This window comes from Brachyhypopomus gauderio, unplaced genomic scaffold (assembly GCF_052324685.1).
Source record: "Brachyhypopomus gauderio isolate BG-103 unplaced genomic scaffold, BGAUD_0.2 sc47, whole genome shotgun sequence".
Classification (NCBI taxonomy): domain Eukaryota; kingdom Metazoa; phylum Chordata; class Actinopteri; order Gymnotiformes; family Hypopomidae; genus Brachyhypopomus; species Brachyhypopomus gauderio.
In genome coordinates this window covers 1,852,597-1,870,424 of record NW_027506873.1, presented here as the reverse complement: position 1 = coordinate 1,870,424, position 17,828 = coordinate 1,852,597, and the positions used below count along the sequence as shown (strand labels likewise).

At 38.3% G+C, this 17,828-nt stretch overlaps 1 protein-coding gene across 3 annotated transcripts; it reads right to left on the bottom strand.

The window, feature by feature from the left end:
• Positions 1 to 999: 999 nt before the first annotated feature.
• edil3b (EGF-like repeats and discoidin I-like domains 3b) lies at positions 1,000 to 17,585 on the bottom strand. 3 transcript variants are annotated; one of them, XM_076986605.1, is made up of 11 exons: positions 17,471 to 17,585; positions 17,049 to 17,342; positions 15,632 to 15,733; positions 15,019 to 15,132; positions 12,831 to 12,944; positions 11,648 to 11,829; positions 10,591 to 10,746; positions 9,742 to 9,886; positions 9,388 to 9,572; positions 3,529 to 3,684; positions 1,000 to 2,083 (listed from the first exon to the last, which is right to left on the bottom strand). In XM_076986605.1, the coding sequence occupies exons 2-11, from the start codon at positions 17,107 to 17,109 to the stop codon at positions 1,934 to 1,936; spliced, it is 1,365 nt and encodes a 454-aa protein (XP_076842720.1). In that variant the 5' UTR covers positions 17,110 to 17,342; positions 17,471 to 17,585; the 3' UTR covers positions 1,000 to 1,933. The 3 variants fall into 3 exon arrangements, with proteins under 3 accessions (XP_076842720.1, XP_076842718.1, XP_076842717.1); XM_076986603.1 differs by having other exon boundaries at positions 15,659 to 15,730; positions 17,471 to 17,584; XM_076986602.1 differs by having other exon boundaries at positions 15,659 to 15,733; positions 17,471 to 17,583.
• Between the last annotated feature and the right edge of the window lie 243 nt (positions 17,586 to 17,828).

Genomic DNA, 17,828 nt, shown 5'->3' with positions numbered 1-17,828 from the left:
AATGCATATATAGTTACAAAACATGCATGCATGTTATTGAACACTTGTGGTATGTGATGGAATATCAGCACATTCTGATTCATGTATATCTTAACATTGTGGACAGATAATCTGGAAACACACTATTAATTGAAAGGTAGTAAAGCCACACAGCTGTTCTGATTTGCACTGCTGACCGTTGTACACATAAGTGTTGAGTCTTTTTTTGCGGAATCAGCTTGCCTTCCCTAGATCCACTGGAGTAGCTAAGACTCCAGTGCTTACGCTGAACTGGCTACATAGACTGTGTATGATTTATCTTAGCATGGACTGTTCTTTCTTGAATTTTGGTCCTCCAAATGTTTCTTCCGTAATCCACCCAGTGAGGTTTTTTTCCTTAGCACTGTTTCCACTGGCTTATCCATGAGAGATCTGCACTCAAACATGCATAAAGTTGCTTTTAATGAGTGTAAAAATGTATATAAAAGGTATATAAATGTTAAAAAAAGACATTGCCTTCTACGTCATATTCTTTAGTTTCCTTTTGTGCACTTGTAAAGTGTGTTGTTTGGTGTCAGGTTTATGGAACAAACAGCAAAAGCAATTTCGTGATTTCTTTTTATTTGCCAAAGTAAACACTTAAGCTGTAATACTGTTACACTGCACTGAACAATCTTCTTGTCCACAGCATATTAAATTTACTTAATGAACTAGCCCTGTCCTTGGCGTAGAGAAGAATTGTACACATTTATCGAAAATCAGATTTTTTATGCGTAGCTTTATAGATGTACAAAAAAAAAAAAAGCAAAATCTTGTTTGTTTTTTGTATATAACACCAAGCCTCTCATTGAAGAACATCCTACTTACTGCCTTTTGATGGCAATAATTGCAAAACAATAGTGTATTATATTTATAGAGCCTTATAAATGCATGTTACTGTCAAATTCAACAGTGAAATAAATAACAGATAACTAGATAAGTAACTATATACACCAAATTGTTACAGTATATTTTATATGATTATATGAAGTATAATGAATAGAAATAACAGTCTTTACTGGGCATTTAGATCAACGTTTAAGCAACTTTCATTTACTCTGTAATATTTTAACAACAGATTATTGACCTGAGCTACTTAAATGTGTGTAGCCGTGTTTCCCCAAAAGCATTTCTATAACCATAATTAAGTATCAATATGTTGTCCAAAACTACCAAACTATCGCCTCATCTTTAGAGTAAACAGTATCAACAAGACAATGCAGAGATTGCAGTAGAAGTTACTTTTCATAATGCTTTGGGGACATTTGTCTTTCCCCAGAAAAAGATGTAACTAATCCTGTCTAGAGAAGCACTAATCCTGTCTAGAGAAGCACTACAGTGCTTAACAAAACCACACTGAAAACCTTTCTGCTTTACCATCTCAGTGTTTCTAACATTAAGATGAGGGAGGTGTATTTATGGACCTCTGCTCTCTGACATTTTCACTGTAAAATGGCTAAAGCATTGGTTAAATGTAATTCTACCCTTCTGTTAAACTAGTTGAACATCTTATTACATATATTAACACTTCAGTGTTTAAAAAAAAAAACATTTATATTTTTGACATTTTAATATTGATTTGAGTGGGTTAGGTAAAATACGAAATAATGTAATGTTCTCCAGTATTTTGTGGCACTACTGAGAGTGAGTGAGTGGTTATTGTAAATGATGGTTTCAGGTTTCCTTTTCTGGTACCTTCGCCTTCATGTTATCCAACAAAAAATAAACCACACTGAGACAAAATAAACACTACAAACTGTCACATAATGCATGCCAAAGATCACATGACCAGGTTGGAATAGCCTTTCTTCTGAAAAACGGATTTTGTAGACTATCATTCAATAAACCATTAGAGACGAATTCCTTGTACAGCTAAAACAGTCTCTAGTAAGAGGAGGAAGTGATTCCGACCATGTTATTCATCCTCTGAACACCCGAGTAGCTCCACCCTCATGGTGATGCGTCCATACCACGACCAAGGAATAATCCGGACAAACCGGGCATAAATAGGAGGGATTATCACATTCTTTCTGTGTGTTTCGTGGTCAAAATTACCCTGAAAGATCTGGCAACACAAACAGGAAATCAATAATTAGGAATATGGCAGTTAACACAATGTAGAGCCTGAAATCAAAATTAGGACTTGCAGAGGTCTGGAGGTTTATCTCTACCATTCCGGACATTGGCCAAACCTAGAGCTGTGTAAAAAAGAATCTTTAAATACAAACACCAAATCACATCTGTAATATTTTTATTTTATTTATTAATGTACACATTTAATATTGAAATGATCTATATCAGAATTATAAACTCTCCAGTGAATAGATTGGTGTGTCAGAACTGTCTTTGGAAAAAGCAGTAAACAGCTGGGAAACAGCTGTGTCCTAGTGCCGCTGTAGTGAAGGTGCACTGAGAATGGACTTCTCATACGTTGAGTGCTGCACAGTGTCATAACAGTGGTGCCCCAGGTGCGCTGTGCTGTTAATACCACACAGGGAAAATGAACTCCAGTCTAAACGGGAGTACCTATTTACCGTAACTCACTACCATAAGTGGTGGTGTCAATGTTCATGTGTGGTGGATGTTTTCCTGGCATGACTGTGGACCACTAGCAGATCACGTACACCCACACATATTAACTTGCTTCCCTGATGGAAATGGTACCTCAACACCTTACCATGTAGGGATGGTGCTCAACCGTGACTTGGTATCCTTCCCTGGCCTGCTAACTCACCAAATCTCAATCTCAGTGGAGCACATCTGAGATCACTGGGTTGACTGTCCTGACACACAACCCCAGAGTCTGAGGGACCTCAGTGTTCTGCTAACCCCCAACCCCAGAGTCTGAGGGACCTCAGTGTTCTGCTAACCCCCAACCCCAGAGTCTGAGGGACCTCAGTGTTCTGCTGACCCACAACCCCAGAGTCTGAGGGACCTCAGTGTTCTTCTGACCCCCAACCCCAGAGTCTGAGGGACCTCAGTGTTCTTCTGAACCCCAACCCCAGAGTCTGAGGGACCTCAGTGTTCTTCTGACCCCCAACCCCAGAGTCTGAGGGACCTCAGTGTTCTTCTGACCCCCAACCCCAGAGTCTGAGGGACCTCAGTGTTCTGCTGCAGCTGGAATGGGCTTGAGTACCTCCAGATACCTAATACAATCCGAATCACGACATCTCACTACCATTACCCAAGCCAAGGGTGGTCATTCCCATTATTCGATATGTGATCATAATATTGTAAAATGACTTCTGGGATACCTTTATGATCTAGATGTAAATAAAGCAAACTTCCCTACTGCCTGGAATGTGTTTTATTCAGTCTACATTATTGTACACTATGGTTCTCACTGGATTATAATGTGTAGTTATAATGAACCTAAACAGTTGAGTGAATTTCATAATCTAGTAATTCAAACAGACACAAATCTTTCTGAGCATGACAGTTAGAACCATAAACCCATAATGGCAAACCCTAAAACTATGCAATAAATATTAAATAAGTCTCAAATCTTACCTTATCTTTTTGTTGTTTTTTATCCTGAAATATTTGCCACTTTTCTCCATCATTACTAAATGCCAGTTTGTAGGATCCCACAAACTGTACATGACCAAAGTCTTTTGCTCCTTGTGTAATGATTCCAGTAACTTTGGTGGGAAGTAGCAAGTCCACCTAGTGGTGAAGACAATTTATTACATGACAGTCACATTTGCCTTAATAACATGAGGAAGTCCCTCTAAAGCAGTGCATCTTACATGTATGTATGTGCATTCATTGGGAATCAACCTTATGACCTTGGTGTTGTTAGCAAATTTTGTTACCTGCTCTACCATCAGAAAACACATTTTAGTTATCATTGCAGAAATGCAATTATTTTACTGCATTCACATAGGATTCTGAAAGAGTAAGAAAATTGAGTGTGTTTACATAACTCCTTTTGTAATGGAGTGAGACAGTTTAGAATCTTGATAGACTAGAGTATATTTCAAAGCATGCTTCAATAGCACAAACAAATGAAAACCGACAGCAAGTGAAACAACATTTAGTCAAGCACACTTTGACAAAATCCAAACAACATTAGTGTGTTCCTGTCTATTATATGTATTGTCTACTATGGGAGTGTGTTGTCTATTTTTGAACTGTGTTGTCTATTATGGGACTGTGTTGTATATTTTTGAACTGTGTTGTCTATTATGGGACTATGGTGTTTATTTTTGAACTGTGTTTTCTATTATGGGACTGTGTTGTATATTTTGAACTGTGTTGTCTATTTTGTCTTGTTTATTTTGGAAATTCAATTACAGACTTCTACTTTTTCTGGTGTTCACCTTCTCTGATTGACTGATAATGTAATCACACCATAGATCTACTGTAGACTATTTTAGTCATTACAAACAAATACACTGAAAACGAGAAAGGGTAATTATCAAATTCTAATCTAACTCCTGGACAAGATTGTCACGGTTGGCTCCACCCTCCATGTCAATCATGTTTACGTTTTCATTGTGGTATGTTTTGTTAACACCCCTTGTTATTCTTTTCAGCTGTGTCTCGGTATTTATATCCTTTGTTTTCTGTCTGTCTCTGTGGTTCACTGTCCTGTCCTGTCCTGTCCTGTCCTGTCCTGATGTTTCTACAGTCATGGCCAAAAGTTTTGAGAATGATACAAATATTAATTTTTACAAAGTACTGCTTCAGTTTTTATAATGGCAATTTGCATTTACTCCAGAATGTTATAAAGAGTGATCAGCTTAACAGCAATTAATTGCAAATTAAATATTTGCCTAGAAATTGAACTTTATCCCCCAAAACACATTTCAACCTCATCGCAGCCCTGCCTTAAAAGGACCAGCTAACATCGTTTCAGTGATTGCTCCATTAACACAGGTGTGGGTGTTAATGAGGACAGGGCTGGAGATCAATCTGTCATGATTAAGTAAGAATGACACCACTGGACACTTTAAAAGGAGGCTGGTGCTTGGCATCATTGTTTCTCTTTTGTTAACCATGGTTATCTCTAAAGAAACATGTGCAGTCATCATTGCACTGCACAAAAATGGCCTAACAGGGAAGAGTATCGCAGCTAGAAAGATTGCACCTCAGTCAACAATCTATCGCATCATCAAGAACTTCAAGGAGAGAGGTTCCATTGTTGCCAAAAAAGCTCCAGGGCGCCCTCAGGGCTGGCTCGGATGCCACTCCCTCTACCACCAGGAGGGGCACCCGAGTCAGTCCTAGACTTTGCTGGGCGTAATCAGCAATGATCCATTTCAGCTGTCTGAAGGCTTCTTAAGGAAGCTTTGGGAAACAGATCATTGCTGATTCATTCGGTTATGCCTGCTTCATTCCCAGAAGTTGCATTCCTAAGCTACAAGGTGTCTCGTAGCCGCTCTCTCCTGCGTCGCTCCCTAACCTACCTCAAGTTTTCACAAGCCTGTTTCTCTTCCTGTCTTATTTTTGACTTTAATTTTGGGAAGGGTTTTGTTTTTGCTGCGGCGTTTTCTGGCTGTTGGCCAGCCACCTCCCCTGGCATCTTTAGTTTAGTTTTCACGTTGCTTGTGTCTGCACTGTTTAGTTACGTTTGTTGTTTTGTTTCTTTCTCCCATCTCCTTACGGTTGAGCATTTATTTTCCACGTTTGATTCTTCCGCGTTGGATTTTGTTTATTGTTCTACTGTGGTCTCACAGCTTTCTTTAATTTTCTTTTCACGCCTTGAGTTTTCTGCGTTGGGTTTTGTTTATTGTTTTACCGTGCTCTCACGGCTTTCATTTGTTTCTGTTCACGCGTTGAGTATTCCACGTTGCTTTCGTTTATTCTATTGGGGTTGTGTTTCGTGTTTTAACTCTCGCACTCGCATTCTGTTCGGACAAATGCATTTGTGCTGTTAGACGGCACTTGGGTCCACCTTTCACATTATCACGCTACGCGGTGAGTACCTCCCTGTACTCCCGCATTACACGCCCAAAAAAGACCAGCAAGTGTTTCAGCTGTGGGGCTAACAGCAGTGTAGAGCTTGCTCAGGAATGGCAGCAGGCAGGTGTGAGTGCATCTGCACGCACTGTGAGGCGGAGTCTCTTGGAGCAAGGCCTGGTCTCAAGGAGGGCAGCAAAGAAGCCACTTCTCTCCAGAAAAAACATCAGGGACAGACTGATATTCTGCAAAAGGTACAGGGAGTGGACTGCTGAGAACTGGGGTAAAGTCATTTTCTCTGATGAATCCCCTTTCCGATAGTTTGGGACATCTGGAAAACAGCTTGTTCAGAGAAGACGAGGTGAGCGCTACCACCAGTCTTGTCTCATGCCAACTGTAAAGCATCCTGAAACCATTCATGTGTGGGGTTGCTTCTCAGCCAAGGGAATCGGCTCTCTCACAGTCTTGCCTAAAAAACAGCCATGAATAAAGAATGGTACCAGAATGTCCACCGAGAGCAACTTCTCCCAACCATCCAAGAGCAGTTTGGTGATCAACAATGCCTTTTCCAGCATGATGGAGCATCTTGCCATAAAGCAAAGTTGATAACTAAATGGCTCAGGGAACAAAACATAGAAATTTTGGGTCCATGGCCTGGAAACTCCCCAGACCTTAATCCCATTGAGAACAGATGGACAAACAAAAACCTACACATTCTGACAAAATGCAAGCATTGATTGTGCAAGAATGGACTGCTATTAGTCAGGATTTGGTCCAGAAGTTGATTGAGAGCATGCCAGGAAGAATTGCAGAGGTCCTGAAGAAGGGTCAACACTGCAAATATTGACTTGCTGCATTAACTCATTCTAACTGTCAATAAAAGCTTTTGTTACTCATAAAATGATGCAATGCAATTATATTTCTGTATGTGATAAAAACATCTGACAAACACATAACATCCAGAGGGCAGCAGATCACCCCCCCCCCCCCCAATTTTTTTTCCTCTCCTAATAAACTGCAATAAAGAATAAAGAAAAAACTGAGACGACAGTATAGCTTTAGAAACGCAATAAACAATAAAATTTTTACTAGATACCTTGTTAAGCAAAATAAGTTTCCAAACAAAATAAGTTTTCACAGCTCCGTGGTTCTCGGAAGTGGAATATGTAAATGAAGACATCAAAGGACTGAATCGAAACTAGCTAGCAGAGGTACGCTAACGACAGCTAGCATTGCCACAGCGGGCGGAAATTATCATACAGTTAAGCCCACCCACTAAGAGGGAAGATATGATTGGTCAATTTTGCTGTCATTTGAAACTGGTATTGCGCTGAATTATAACTGCCAGGCCCTCTGTAAACGAACAGCGGGCATCACAGTCCTGATAGGGGGAGACACAGGTTCACAGGCTTCCACTTAATTGTTTAGATGTCGATTGTAAAACTGTAAGTAGATAAAATAAAATTGGATAATTATATATATATAATGTTTTAAGAATATTTTAGGCCCTCTGAGAGGGCGTAGAGGGCCCTGACGGTTCCCCACTGCTCTAACCCATACCTGTCGTGTTTTTGATTTAAAAATAAGGGACATGTCCGTTATTGCTCCGAGCATTCCCACCAGCCCAACCAAGGTCCAGGAAGGTCCCCTTATATTTTACACGAAGTCTTCACTTTTTTCGTAGGAACACCTTCTCTCTCATTACATTCATCCATCTCTGATTTGTTTTTCGGGTTTGTGGTTCCCGCTGTCAGCACTAACCTCGCGAGAACTGACACTCGGGCTACTGCAGGTTGATATTCTCCCGAGGCTAGCGACATAATTCATTTTTGGGAGGCACTTCAATGCTTCAAAAATATATTATAATACGGAAAATTTACGGGAAAATAATAATACGGTGGACGACGGTAAAGAGGGGTAAAATACGGTAGTTTCCCGGCCAAAACGGCAGACGACAGGTATGCTAACCTTGTCGTCATGTCTCGCTGTTCTCACGTTGTCTAAACGTGATCTGTTTCATTATATGAATCTGTTAACGTGAGTCCTTTTTATAAAGTCCGCTCTACTCAGCATTTGTGTCCGCCTATTTTCCCTTGAGGCGTGCTACATAACAAAGAATTTAGATCCTGTTTCTGTCATGCCTTCCAACCCAGGAAACTCCAATTCTCAGCATGCTCAGCATCGCCGGTGTTTTGTTGAATGTCGAAAATTCCTACCTAGGCTTACTGCGCATGCGCAAGTCACTATTACGTCATGATTTTGGTGGCTTAATGATGTTTTATAATGACATTTAGGCTGTTGAAATTTCCTACCTATAGTGTTAATGAACTTAATGCTGATTTATAATGACACACAGGCTAAAAACATGTTCATACAAAGATGTAAACAATACAATTTGCTTGTATTAATATTAATAACAATACATGAATACGCAAAATAAAACTTAATTTAAAGATTATCCTATGTTTTAAACGCTACATTATGACATTTCCATAAGGTAAACAAACTCTACAGAGATACGTCTACAAATACGTGATGCCCTCCGACACGGTAGGAAATATCGATAAGGTAGGAAAATCCTCCCCTGATTACTGCACTTGCACTTTGGTTATTTGGATTTGCTCCGTTGTACTTTTGCCTGGTTTGATTTGCTTACTGGATTTACTGACTTGGACTGTCCCTGACTACCCATTTGAATTACGTTTGTATTCTGCTGCTGTATCTCTGCCTAACTGAACTGTCTTACGAGATTGCCTCATATAATAAACATCACACAGTTAAATCTGCCATCTTGACAATCTGGACATGCAAGCATTAATACCACATGGATGATCTCAGAATAAAGGTGCTGGTCAGTTGATTAATTACTGTATTGCACATAGGAGTAAAACATTTATGATAAATATACTACTTCATTATAATGTGAACTTGAGACATAGCAAATGTAGATTATTTAGTTATTTCAGCTTATTGCATCACCAACTTTGAAACCATTTTTTAATAAAAAAAATATATAGATAACTGTTTAACTTTGGCTTTGGTTAATTCCATGTTAACAGGTGTTGTGGGCTCTGATTAAAGTGCTTGTGTGTATAGAAAAAAGGAAACTTAGTTTAGTGTGATCAAAATGGTTAAGGTCTTCAGTGTATATTCTGGAAGTATGAAGTGTTTTACCAAATATAACGTTTCGGTTGTGAAAGCCTTATTGACAAGTAACGGACAAAAGCAAGTGGGAGGTAGCGTAACTGTCATGTATTTACTTATTTTAGCTTGATAATGAGGAGGCAGACATGAGTGAGGTTGTGGAACGTTTACTGAATACAGAACTGGCCGGAAACAGGAAAAACAGCCCAGAGGACATTGTGGGGTTACGGTGGCCTCATATGGCCAAACATAATGTCAGGATAACTTGGCTCAATACCTAACAGTAACTGCATGGGGTTTTATGGAAGGCCTCGTTTTTACCTGTAGCCACTGTGACTGGTCATTTTGAGCAGATGTCCAGGCATTGACCTTTCCCTGCTTGTCCAACCTGGCCTTGCTGGACTCCCAAGAGAACATATTCATGCTGAGAGTGTAGAACACGCTTGAAGACATGATTTGATAATCCTGGATGTGTCCTGCTTTCATTCCCAATGGTTCAGAGCATCCTGCATGCAAGACAGTAGAGCATTAAAATCATTCAAATCAAACAGTAATAACATCCTAAAATACTGTTAGTTCTAAAACGTAATGACCAACTTTTTAACTATAGACAGCTGTACCAACTATAACATTATGGATGTATTTTTTAGAAATAAAAAATTTTTAAAAGTAGACCTGTGAGCTCACAGCCAAGTAGCTCCATACGCAGAGTGCAGTGCCTCCTGCAGACTTGTGGGTAAATGCGAACGTACTGTGCCTCAAACGGTGTGCTGAAGTAATTTGCAGCAGGTGTCTTGTTATCTGTGTTTCCAATAAAAATCTATGGAAAACAGAATAAATACATTTAAAAATAATAAATTAATCTAGATTGAATTCTAAACATCCAATAAAGGTTTGAATCAAAGAAGGTGTGATTGTGAGAAGCATTCACAGCCATCCAATAGCAATAATGATCCAATAGTACCACAGTCATATTAGTTCATACAATAGTAACAATCACAATTGTAACAGTGTTACTATTGGATGACAGTTACTATTGACTGTTACTATTGGATAACAGTCACAATAGTAACAGTAATCCAATAGTGACACAGTCACAATAGTAGCAGTAACAATAGTAACACAGTCATCCAATAGTAAAATGTCAAAATAGTAACATTATAAATCAATAGTAACACAGTCAGAAAAGAAGCATAGTCATCCAATAATAAACAACAAATGACCAGAATGGTTTAGATGTGAAGTAGGTTAAATCCTTCTTTGGTATGATGCTGCCCTTGGAAAGATAAATATAGCTGACTTGATCATTCCCTTTCTTCATATTTTTGAAAATGATCTCTGTGGTAAAGTAAGACAACTCTAGTAAAGGAAACCAAATTCAGGGCATTTGACCTGCATCAATAAAATACAGTTTTACTGAAACAATTAGCAGCTTAGGAACTTAATCACAGAGTTGCTAAATTTAAAAAGGCTCCCCCGGAGGATTCTCAGCTCATTAAGATTGAGGATAGTAGTCAGTCATACCATGTCCTCATCAGTGTCCTTGACTTTAAACGTTTTCCACGTCTTTCCATCATCACTGTAGGCCACTTTGTACGACTTCACATACTCAGGACTGCCCACACGCTTTGCCCCTTGTGTTATCAAACCAGTTACCCTCATCTTCTGCAGCAGATTTATCTGTTAAGGAACAGATCTGAATCAGTGAGCATGCTGAAGACCTGACCAAGCACAAGAACGCTTGTGTAGTTTAAGCATTTATGGCAGTGTCATGAATCTAGTCATTTTGTTTTATCAGACATTTGCTCAGCTAGAACATTGTGTCTCTCAATGAAATTGTTAGCCAGAACTAGTGCGTAACTTTGCTTTAAAAACTGCAGGAGGCAAGAATACAGACCGGGTTTTCTGTTCAATTCAGCTTCTCCTCAAAAATCGCGTTTGCTTTAAGAAATTCCTGGCGTGCATGTTCACTGAAAAGAAATTAGCGCTGGGACTGAATGGAAGAGGTTCAAGGTTCAAGGTTTTATGGTAGCGTTTTAAAGCACTATGGTTTAAAATATATTTGTAGTGCAAATGTTAACTAACTAACAATAATTTGTTTTGCTGAAAAATTTATTTTGACGGAAAGGTCATATGACGTTTCAGCAGCGTTTTTTTTATTGTGTGTGTGTATTGACAGCAATTGGTCATGTCATATTAGAGGCGTGGGCTGAACAAACACACCTCTCCCATAATCTTTGGAATCTGCAGAAAGCTGATACATAAAGATTTTCAGAGCACACTTTCAAAAGTGTTGGAGACAAAAATAAACAATTTCAGACATAAGGTATACATATATACCTTTATGTATGTAACTACTTTAAACTCACACTAACAATGTAACTGAAAATAAAAACATTTGCACACTTGCACTGTCTTGCTGCTATGCCATGATGTCATTAATAGCATTGCAAAGCCCAATTGTCAAAGCTAGCCATCAGGCATTTAACTCAATTTTGCAATGATATAAGGAGGTTTGTGAACATCAGATGTAGACTGTAGACTGGACTGCGTGAGGGAGCCCATTTTGCAGACAGACTACCTGAAGCCATGGCCACCGGTCATTTTCTGCAGCACTCCATGCGTTGACTAGACCTTTTTTGTGGAGTCGTGCAAAGTAGGGATACCATTTCTGCATTCCAAACAGGGCTCGGTGTGTGGAAGACGCCATTATCTGCTGGTTAGAGATGATTCCTCCTTCCATTCCTAAAGGTCCAGAGCATTCTGAGAAGATTATAGACAAACTAAGGTGTGATAGCTTTTGAAGTGAACAGTGGTCTCAAAAATGCAAGTGAGGTGTTTGAATTCCAGAATTTGAGTGATCTGTTAAAAATGTGCCATTAAAAATGGTGTAATTCTCATGTGGTAAGCCAATGACATCCACATTTTGTCTCTAATGGCTTTCACTGTTGCGGCTTCTGTCTCTGAAATGCAGTCTCTTCAAACCCTGACAGCCTTGAGTACTTTGACATGGTGTCTTCAGATTTCCCAATGGCCACTGTAGCCTTTCTTTCGCTTATAGAGACACTGTCTGCTCTTCCAAAGGCTAAAATGTCCTTTTCCTTTTCCTCATTGTTCCACTAGTGGAGATGGACTGTGCCTCCTTTGCTTTTGTTGCTTTGTGTATGTGATGTTAACATCCACATCAAGTCGACTTCCATCCTGCCCTGCACTCTTCAGAGTCCTTATTTTTCTCTCTTAAAGATGACCAAAATATGTACTACAGTTATACAACTCTTCTTTGCAGGTGCTAAAGCAACTGTTTCTTTCACAATACTGTTTAGGTCACCAAGGCTGTAATTAAATTCCTATATTTTATTTTCAGGTTCCATCAACAGCTATTACCCTCTGAGTTGTTAAAGGCCATCATTCATTATTGATGAAATGGATAAAGGCCATACTGAAACATCTAGTCTCTGGTTCAGAGAGCAGTATCAATAAGTCATGCAGAATAATTTTGCTCTGTAATCTTTTATTTGACTTATACATTCTTTCTGGATTTAATCTGCTAATTCTGATCAATTTTGCTTCTTCCATAGTGAATTATTAAAATTTTTAGGTAACATACACTAAGCATAGGACATAAGCATCAAAAGTTATATTGTAACAGAAAAAAATGTTACATTGATGTTGATGTAGAAGCAGCATGTTCATGTATGAAATGAGCTGGATCAGAAAGGTCACCTTGTCCGTGACATAGTGTGATGGAAGAGGAGGCCCCTTACTGTACTGGCACTTCCTCCCCATGCTATCAGCAGGACACACACAGGAATAATTCGCTATCAGATCTGTGCAGATGCCTCCATTTCTGCATGGGGTTTCTTCACATTCATTAACATCTGAAAAAAAAGATTACACACAGCAGCCTTTACACACAGCAGACTTTACACACAACAATCTTTACACACAGCAGACTTTACACACATGCCAGCTGTCTAGATACACCAGATGGTTCATATTTCTGCTCTATACCAAAGTCTGCAAAACTGTAAAACAAGGCCAACATCTAGTACCTAATGACATATTTATAAATGTAACAGCATAGTCACTGTAAAAAAAAACTAGAGCAGCGTTCAACAGTGGCACCTTAATAAGATCACAGATGTGCACTTTTTAAGATAATGTGCACTTCAGCACAGAGGACAGACTCATGCTCACAGGAGGCTATATCTGCTGTATCCCATATCTTTGATAACACATTAACTATCTGACCTAGCCAACTCTATGGAACTCCTGGGTAAAATTCTTTACATATTCAGGCAGTAAAGTTTATTTTCTTCCTCAGTAAATCATTACTCAATATGCTGGGAGATCATTGTGTTCCAGACTTATGCTATATTTTAGTAATTCATTACTCAATATGGTGGGAGATCATTGTGTTCCAGACTTAAGCTATATTTTAGTAAATCATTACTCAATATGGTGGGAGATCATTGTGTTCCAGACTTAAGCTATATTTTTTTACTGCATAGAGGGTAAAATTATTTATGGATCCAGTCAACAATCGGTATTCCTTCCAAGACAGGATGCTGTACCCATTTAATGCTTGTTTTGGCCTATGAGTGTAGGTGTCACTGTTCGCTCCGCCTCCTTCTGTCAATCTTTTCCATTAGTCCTTCCTCTGTTTGTTTTGTTCCCTCCTACTCGTTTCTCGTCCCGCCTCTTGTTAAGTTTTGTCATCTGTTCCTGGTTTGTGTGATTGTTAATCATGTGTATTTAATCCCTGTGTTTGGTCTTTTGTTTTGTCAGTTATTGTAAGTACTGATTCTGGATTTCTGTATTATTTCATGTTGTTAAAATCCCTTTTGGTATTAGTTTAAGGTTCTATTAGTTTTGTTCACTGTTAATGTTAAACGTTAGGCCTATGTTTTGCCTCTAGTGCTGTTTCATGGTTCTGTTTGTCGTCATGTCTAGACCGTGTTTGTCTTGGTTTTGTTTCTGTGTCAGATTGCCATTCTGTAATGACCCCAGACCGCCTTCATGACTCAGATATAGGATTTGTCCATAATAAATCTTGCTTCTCTGAGCAAATGCATCCATATCATTCTAGTTTGGCCTGCAGAACATTACAGCAGGTAGTAACATAACAACATGTTTTTACCAATGTAGCAGGCATAGTAAACAATAAGTAAGAAATTCTTCCAGTTCATGAGGTTTAAGGGAGGTTTACATTTTGTATCAAATCTGTGATGGATGAGGTTAAGTTTATCAAAGCCATGTGTCAAAACAGATAAGAAGACTCACTAATCTCTTATCTCTGGCCTATTTTGACATTCAACAAACACACATGCTCTATGTAAAAACAGCTAACTAAGCAATACTGAATAATGCTGATATGTTTTGAGATGTCTGGCCAGAGTGAAAAGTTTCTCTGTGCATTTCAGACACAACTTGTATCATGGGATAATCATGAAGTTTTTGTTCATTGTTACCAGTTTTGTTAATAATGTATAATGCAATAATGATAGGAATCTTTTACTGTTCCTTCAATGTAAAAACACCAAATTATTATAAAGTAAAGACATAAGTTCTTAAAAATTTGCCTTGGTATATCATGATCATGATATATGGTATATCAAGATCATGATCTTGGTATATCATGATAATAAGCAAGAACTCCAAGAGAAGTGATTCTGTTCTCTTGTAAATTCTTGTTGGAGTGGTTTCCTTGCTTTAATGATGAGATGTGATTGCAAGTTGAGCAACCACAGATGAAATCACCTGCATTTGTCATATATATTTGGTCAAAATAAGTTTCAAAACACAGAAAAGACTCACACATTGTTTTTTTCCTCAGTCTCAATCAGCACTAAATAATCTTAAGCTTTAAAATTATGCTGTAGGAATTGCTTCAAAGGAGAAAGGAAACAAAAGCCTTAAAATGGAAAGCTACTATCAAGAATGAATACTTACTGTGTTGACAGTGGACACCATCGAAGCCAGGGGCACATTTGCATAGATATCTAGCAAAGGTATCAACAGGTTCACACACACCTCCATTATGGCAAGGATTTGGAAAACATGGCCCTGTGACATGTAAACAAAGACCATATTTCTTTCCAATAATTATTCAAATGCAGGATATTATTGAGACACTTTTATGTTACTTGCTCTTAATACTCATAACCTAATCTCACTATAGTAATTGTATTAAAACAGCACCATCATATATTAGCGTTGACAGCAAAAAATAAAAATGTCTTCAGTAGTAAGTATAAAAAGGTAAAAAAGTCATTGTGTGAGTTTCCTAAAAAGTCTCAACAATTAACAAGCATCAGCATCGGTGTTCAGAAACTAGAGCATAAATTGATTAACTTAATTGGGTATTCTAAATTATGGCTGGAACTATTATCTTAAATTAGAGTAGGCCTGTTAGGTAGCCCTGATCTAAATCATAATCAACTCCTGAGATTTATAGGTTTAGTATATTCAATAGGTGTCTCATCTACCCATGTATTATTCAGAATAAGTTATCAATGATCAGAAAGAAACAAGCAAGACTGTAGTAAAGTGTGTTTAATGATACTCACAAGGTGTCTAATAGCATACTCACTCGGCAGCGCCTCATCTGCTGCTGGGCTGAAGCAGTCAGCGTCATTTTCACAAGGAATGGGCTCACACACGTCTTCTAAAAATGATATCAATAAACACGAACACAACGTGGATGTTACGTCATGCTTCGTCAAGAGTGTCTCTTCATTTCAAAACAATTTATTATCTTGAGGGCTGTAGCGAACGCTTCAAATGAAGTTTCTAATGTAGTATATGGCACATCTACTAACCCTAGCAAGGTTAATGGCCAGGTTGTTTCCAGAGGAAAATTAAATAACCATAGCTGCGAGTTGTGACAAAGTGAAATAGATACCTTTATTCCAGAAGTCTTATGAAACTAGTCAAAGCCCTTCTAATGTGATAGTGAATCTATAGTAGAATGCAATAATGATCGGAATCTTCTACTGTTCTTTCAGTGTAAAAACAACAAATTATTAAAAAGTGAAGACATAAGTCCTCAGAAATTTGTCTTATATATTGATATATATATTTGTAAACAACTATAAACTATCACTTTTATTATGTAGTATTGAGCGTCATGTAACACATAACAAAGTACAATACAACATGAACAAAAAAATCTGTTTTTGATTAGAACCTGATATACATGCTTTTAACCTTATGTAAGTATGTTAAGTACAGATACATGAAGCATTCAGGACTAAAGATACATCTTAAGCTCAAGCTCATTTGCATGGAACTTAGATTAAACTGAATAAATAACGAACAAGCAACAAACAAATTGAAGCTGTGAAATCAGTTGTCACCAGGGAGGCACGAGGAAACAACCCAGATTCTACATTCACAGGTTGATATTTGGCAGCTGAAGAAATATGACTTCACTTTAAAGGTCAGTCAGTGATGAACACAACAGTGACAGAATCAGGTCTGATTGGCTGACGTAGTAACAACATGAGCTAAACTTGCGTGTATCAGCCTACAGAAAAACTGATCTGTATTAGAATAACTACAGTTACATCATTTTACAAGTGCTGAAATACGAAACTACGACACGAAGGACGCTACTAAGATTGAGTGTGTCTACTGTCTTATTCGTGCATGGCACATTCAATAATTTGTACCGTGTAGATCGGTGCAAACTCATGAATAACACTGAAATAATATCCAGGAATTTCACATTAGTTCCCGCATACTCTCTGGCTGTACTATATAGATGTAACCTAACATCTTAACAGGGCATTAGCAGGATGTCAAGGTGCACTTATACTGCAAAAGCTATAACAAAACTGACTTGACGCAGTTGGGTCTGCGTAACTTGCAATGTGTGCAAGCAAAGCAACCAAAATCAACCAAACGGTGTTCTGGTAAACAGCTTTCGTGAAACATAAAACTAAACGTTTACCCGAAAATGATCATTTTAACGAACTCACCGGTTTGATCTGGGATAGACGCGTCGATGCATAGAAGCATAAGGAGAAATAAAGGCAACATGTCATTAAATCGTGACGTCTTGTTTTTTTAAAGCTGAATCCGACTCTTCTTTTTCAGTCAGAGATATTCGCAGTGACCTTGGTCCACGTGTGATGTAACAACAGTCTTCTGTTCTTACACGTGGACGAACGGATGTTTTGTGCCTGTGTATTTAGGCTAATGCAGTAAAGGTTGACTGCGATGCTCAGCATCCATTCTTGGCAACATCCGCCTCTCCCAAATCGCGCAGTGGTCTGCAAAACAATTTGATAGATTTCCGACAGAACAGCTGAAGTTTGATTTCAAAAAATATTTTTTTGTTTGCAACAAAATCCATTGTGTTGAACTACAAAGTGTTTATAGACTGAGGCGAATAACTGACCTTTCCATACAAAGTATTTTAATCTTTTGTAGCCCACGTTTTAGGTTTTCTAGTCAGCAAGATTAGACTGCCATTATGAACATTAGTTACCTTTAGAAGTTAAAGGTATTGTTTTACCTTAGATTTAGTTTACACCTTAGATTTAGTTTACATTGTCTCACAATAACAGAATTCGGCCAGACGGCAATAGGATCTTAAACGTTCACCTATCTTCTTCTATCGCTTAAGAACAACAAAGAACAATAAGCAATGGACAAGCACATTACCACAGTAAGAGTGGCATTCATCTCAATAACTTATAAACCAGTATGACCTATAACACTTTTTGCTTCAGCATCTGTAACTCACTGAATTTTTG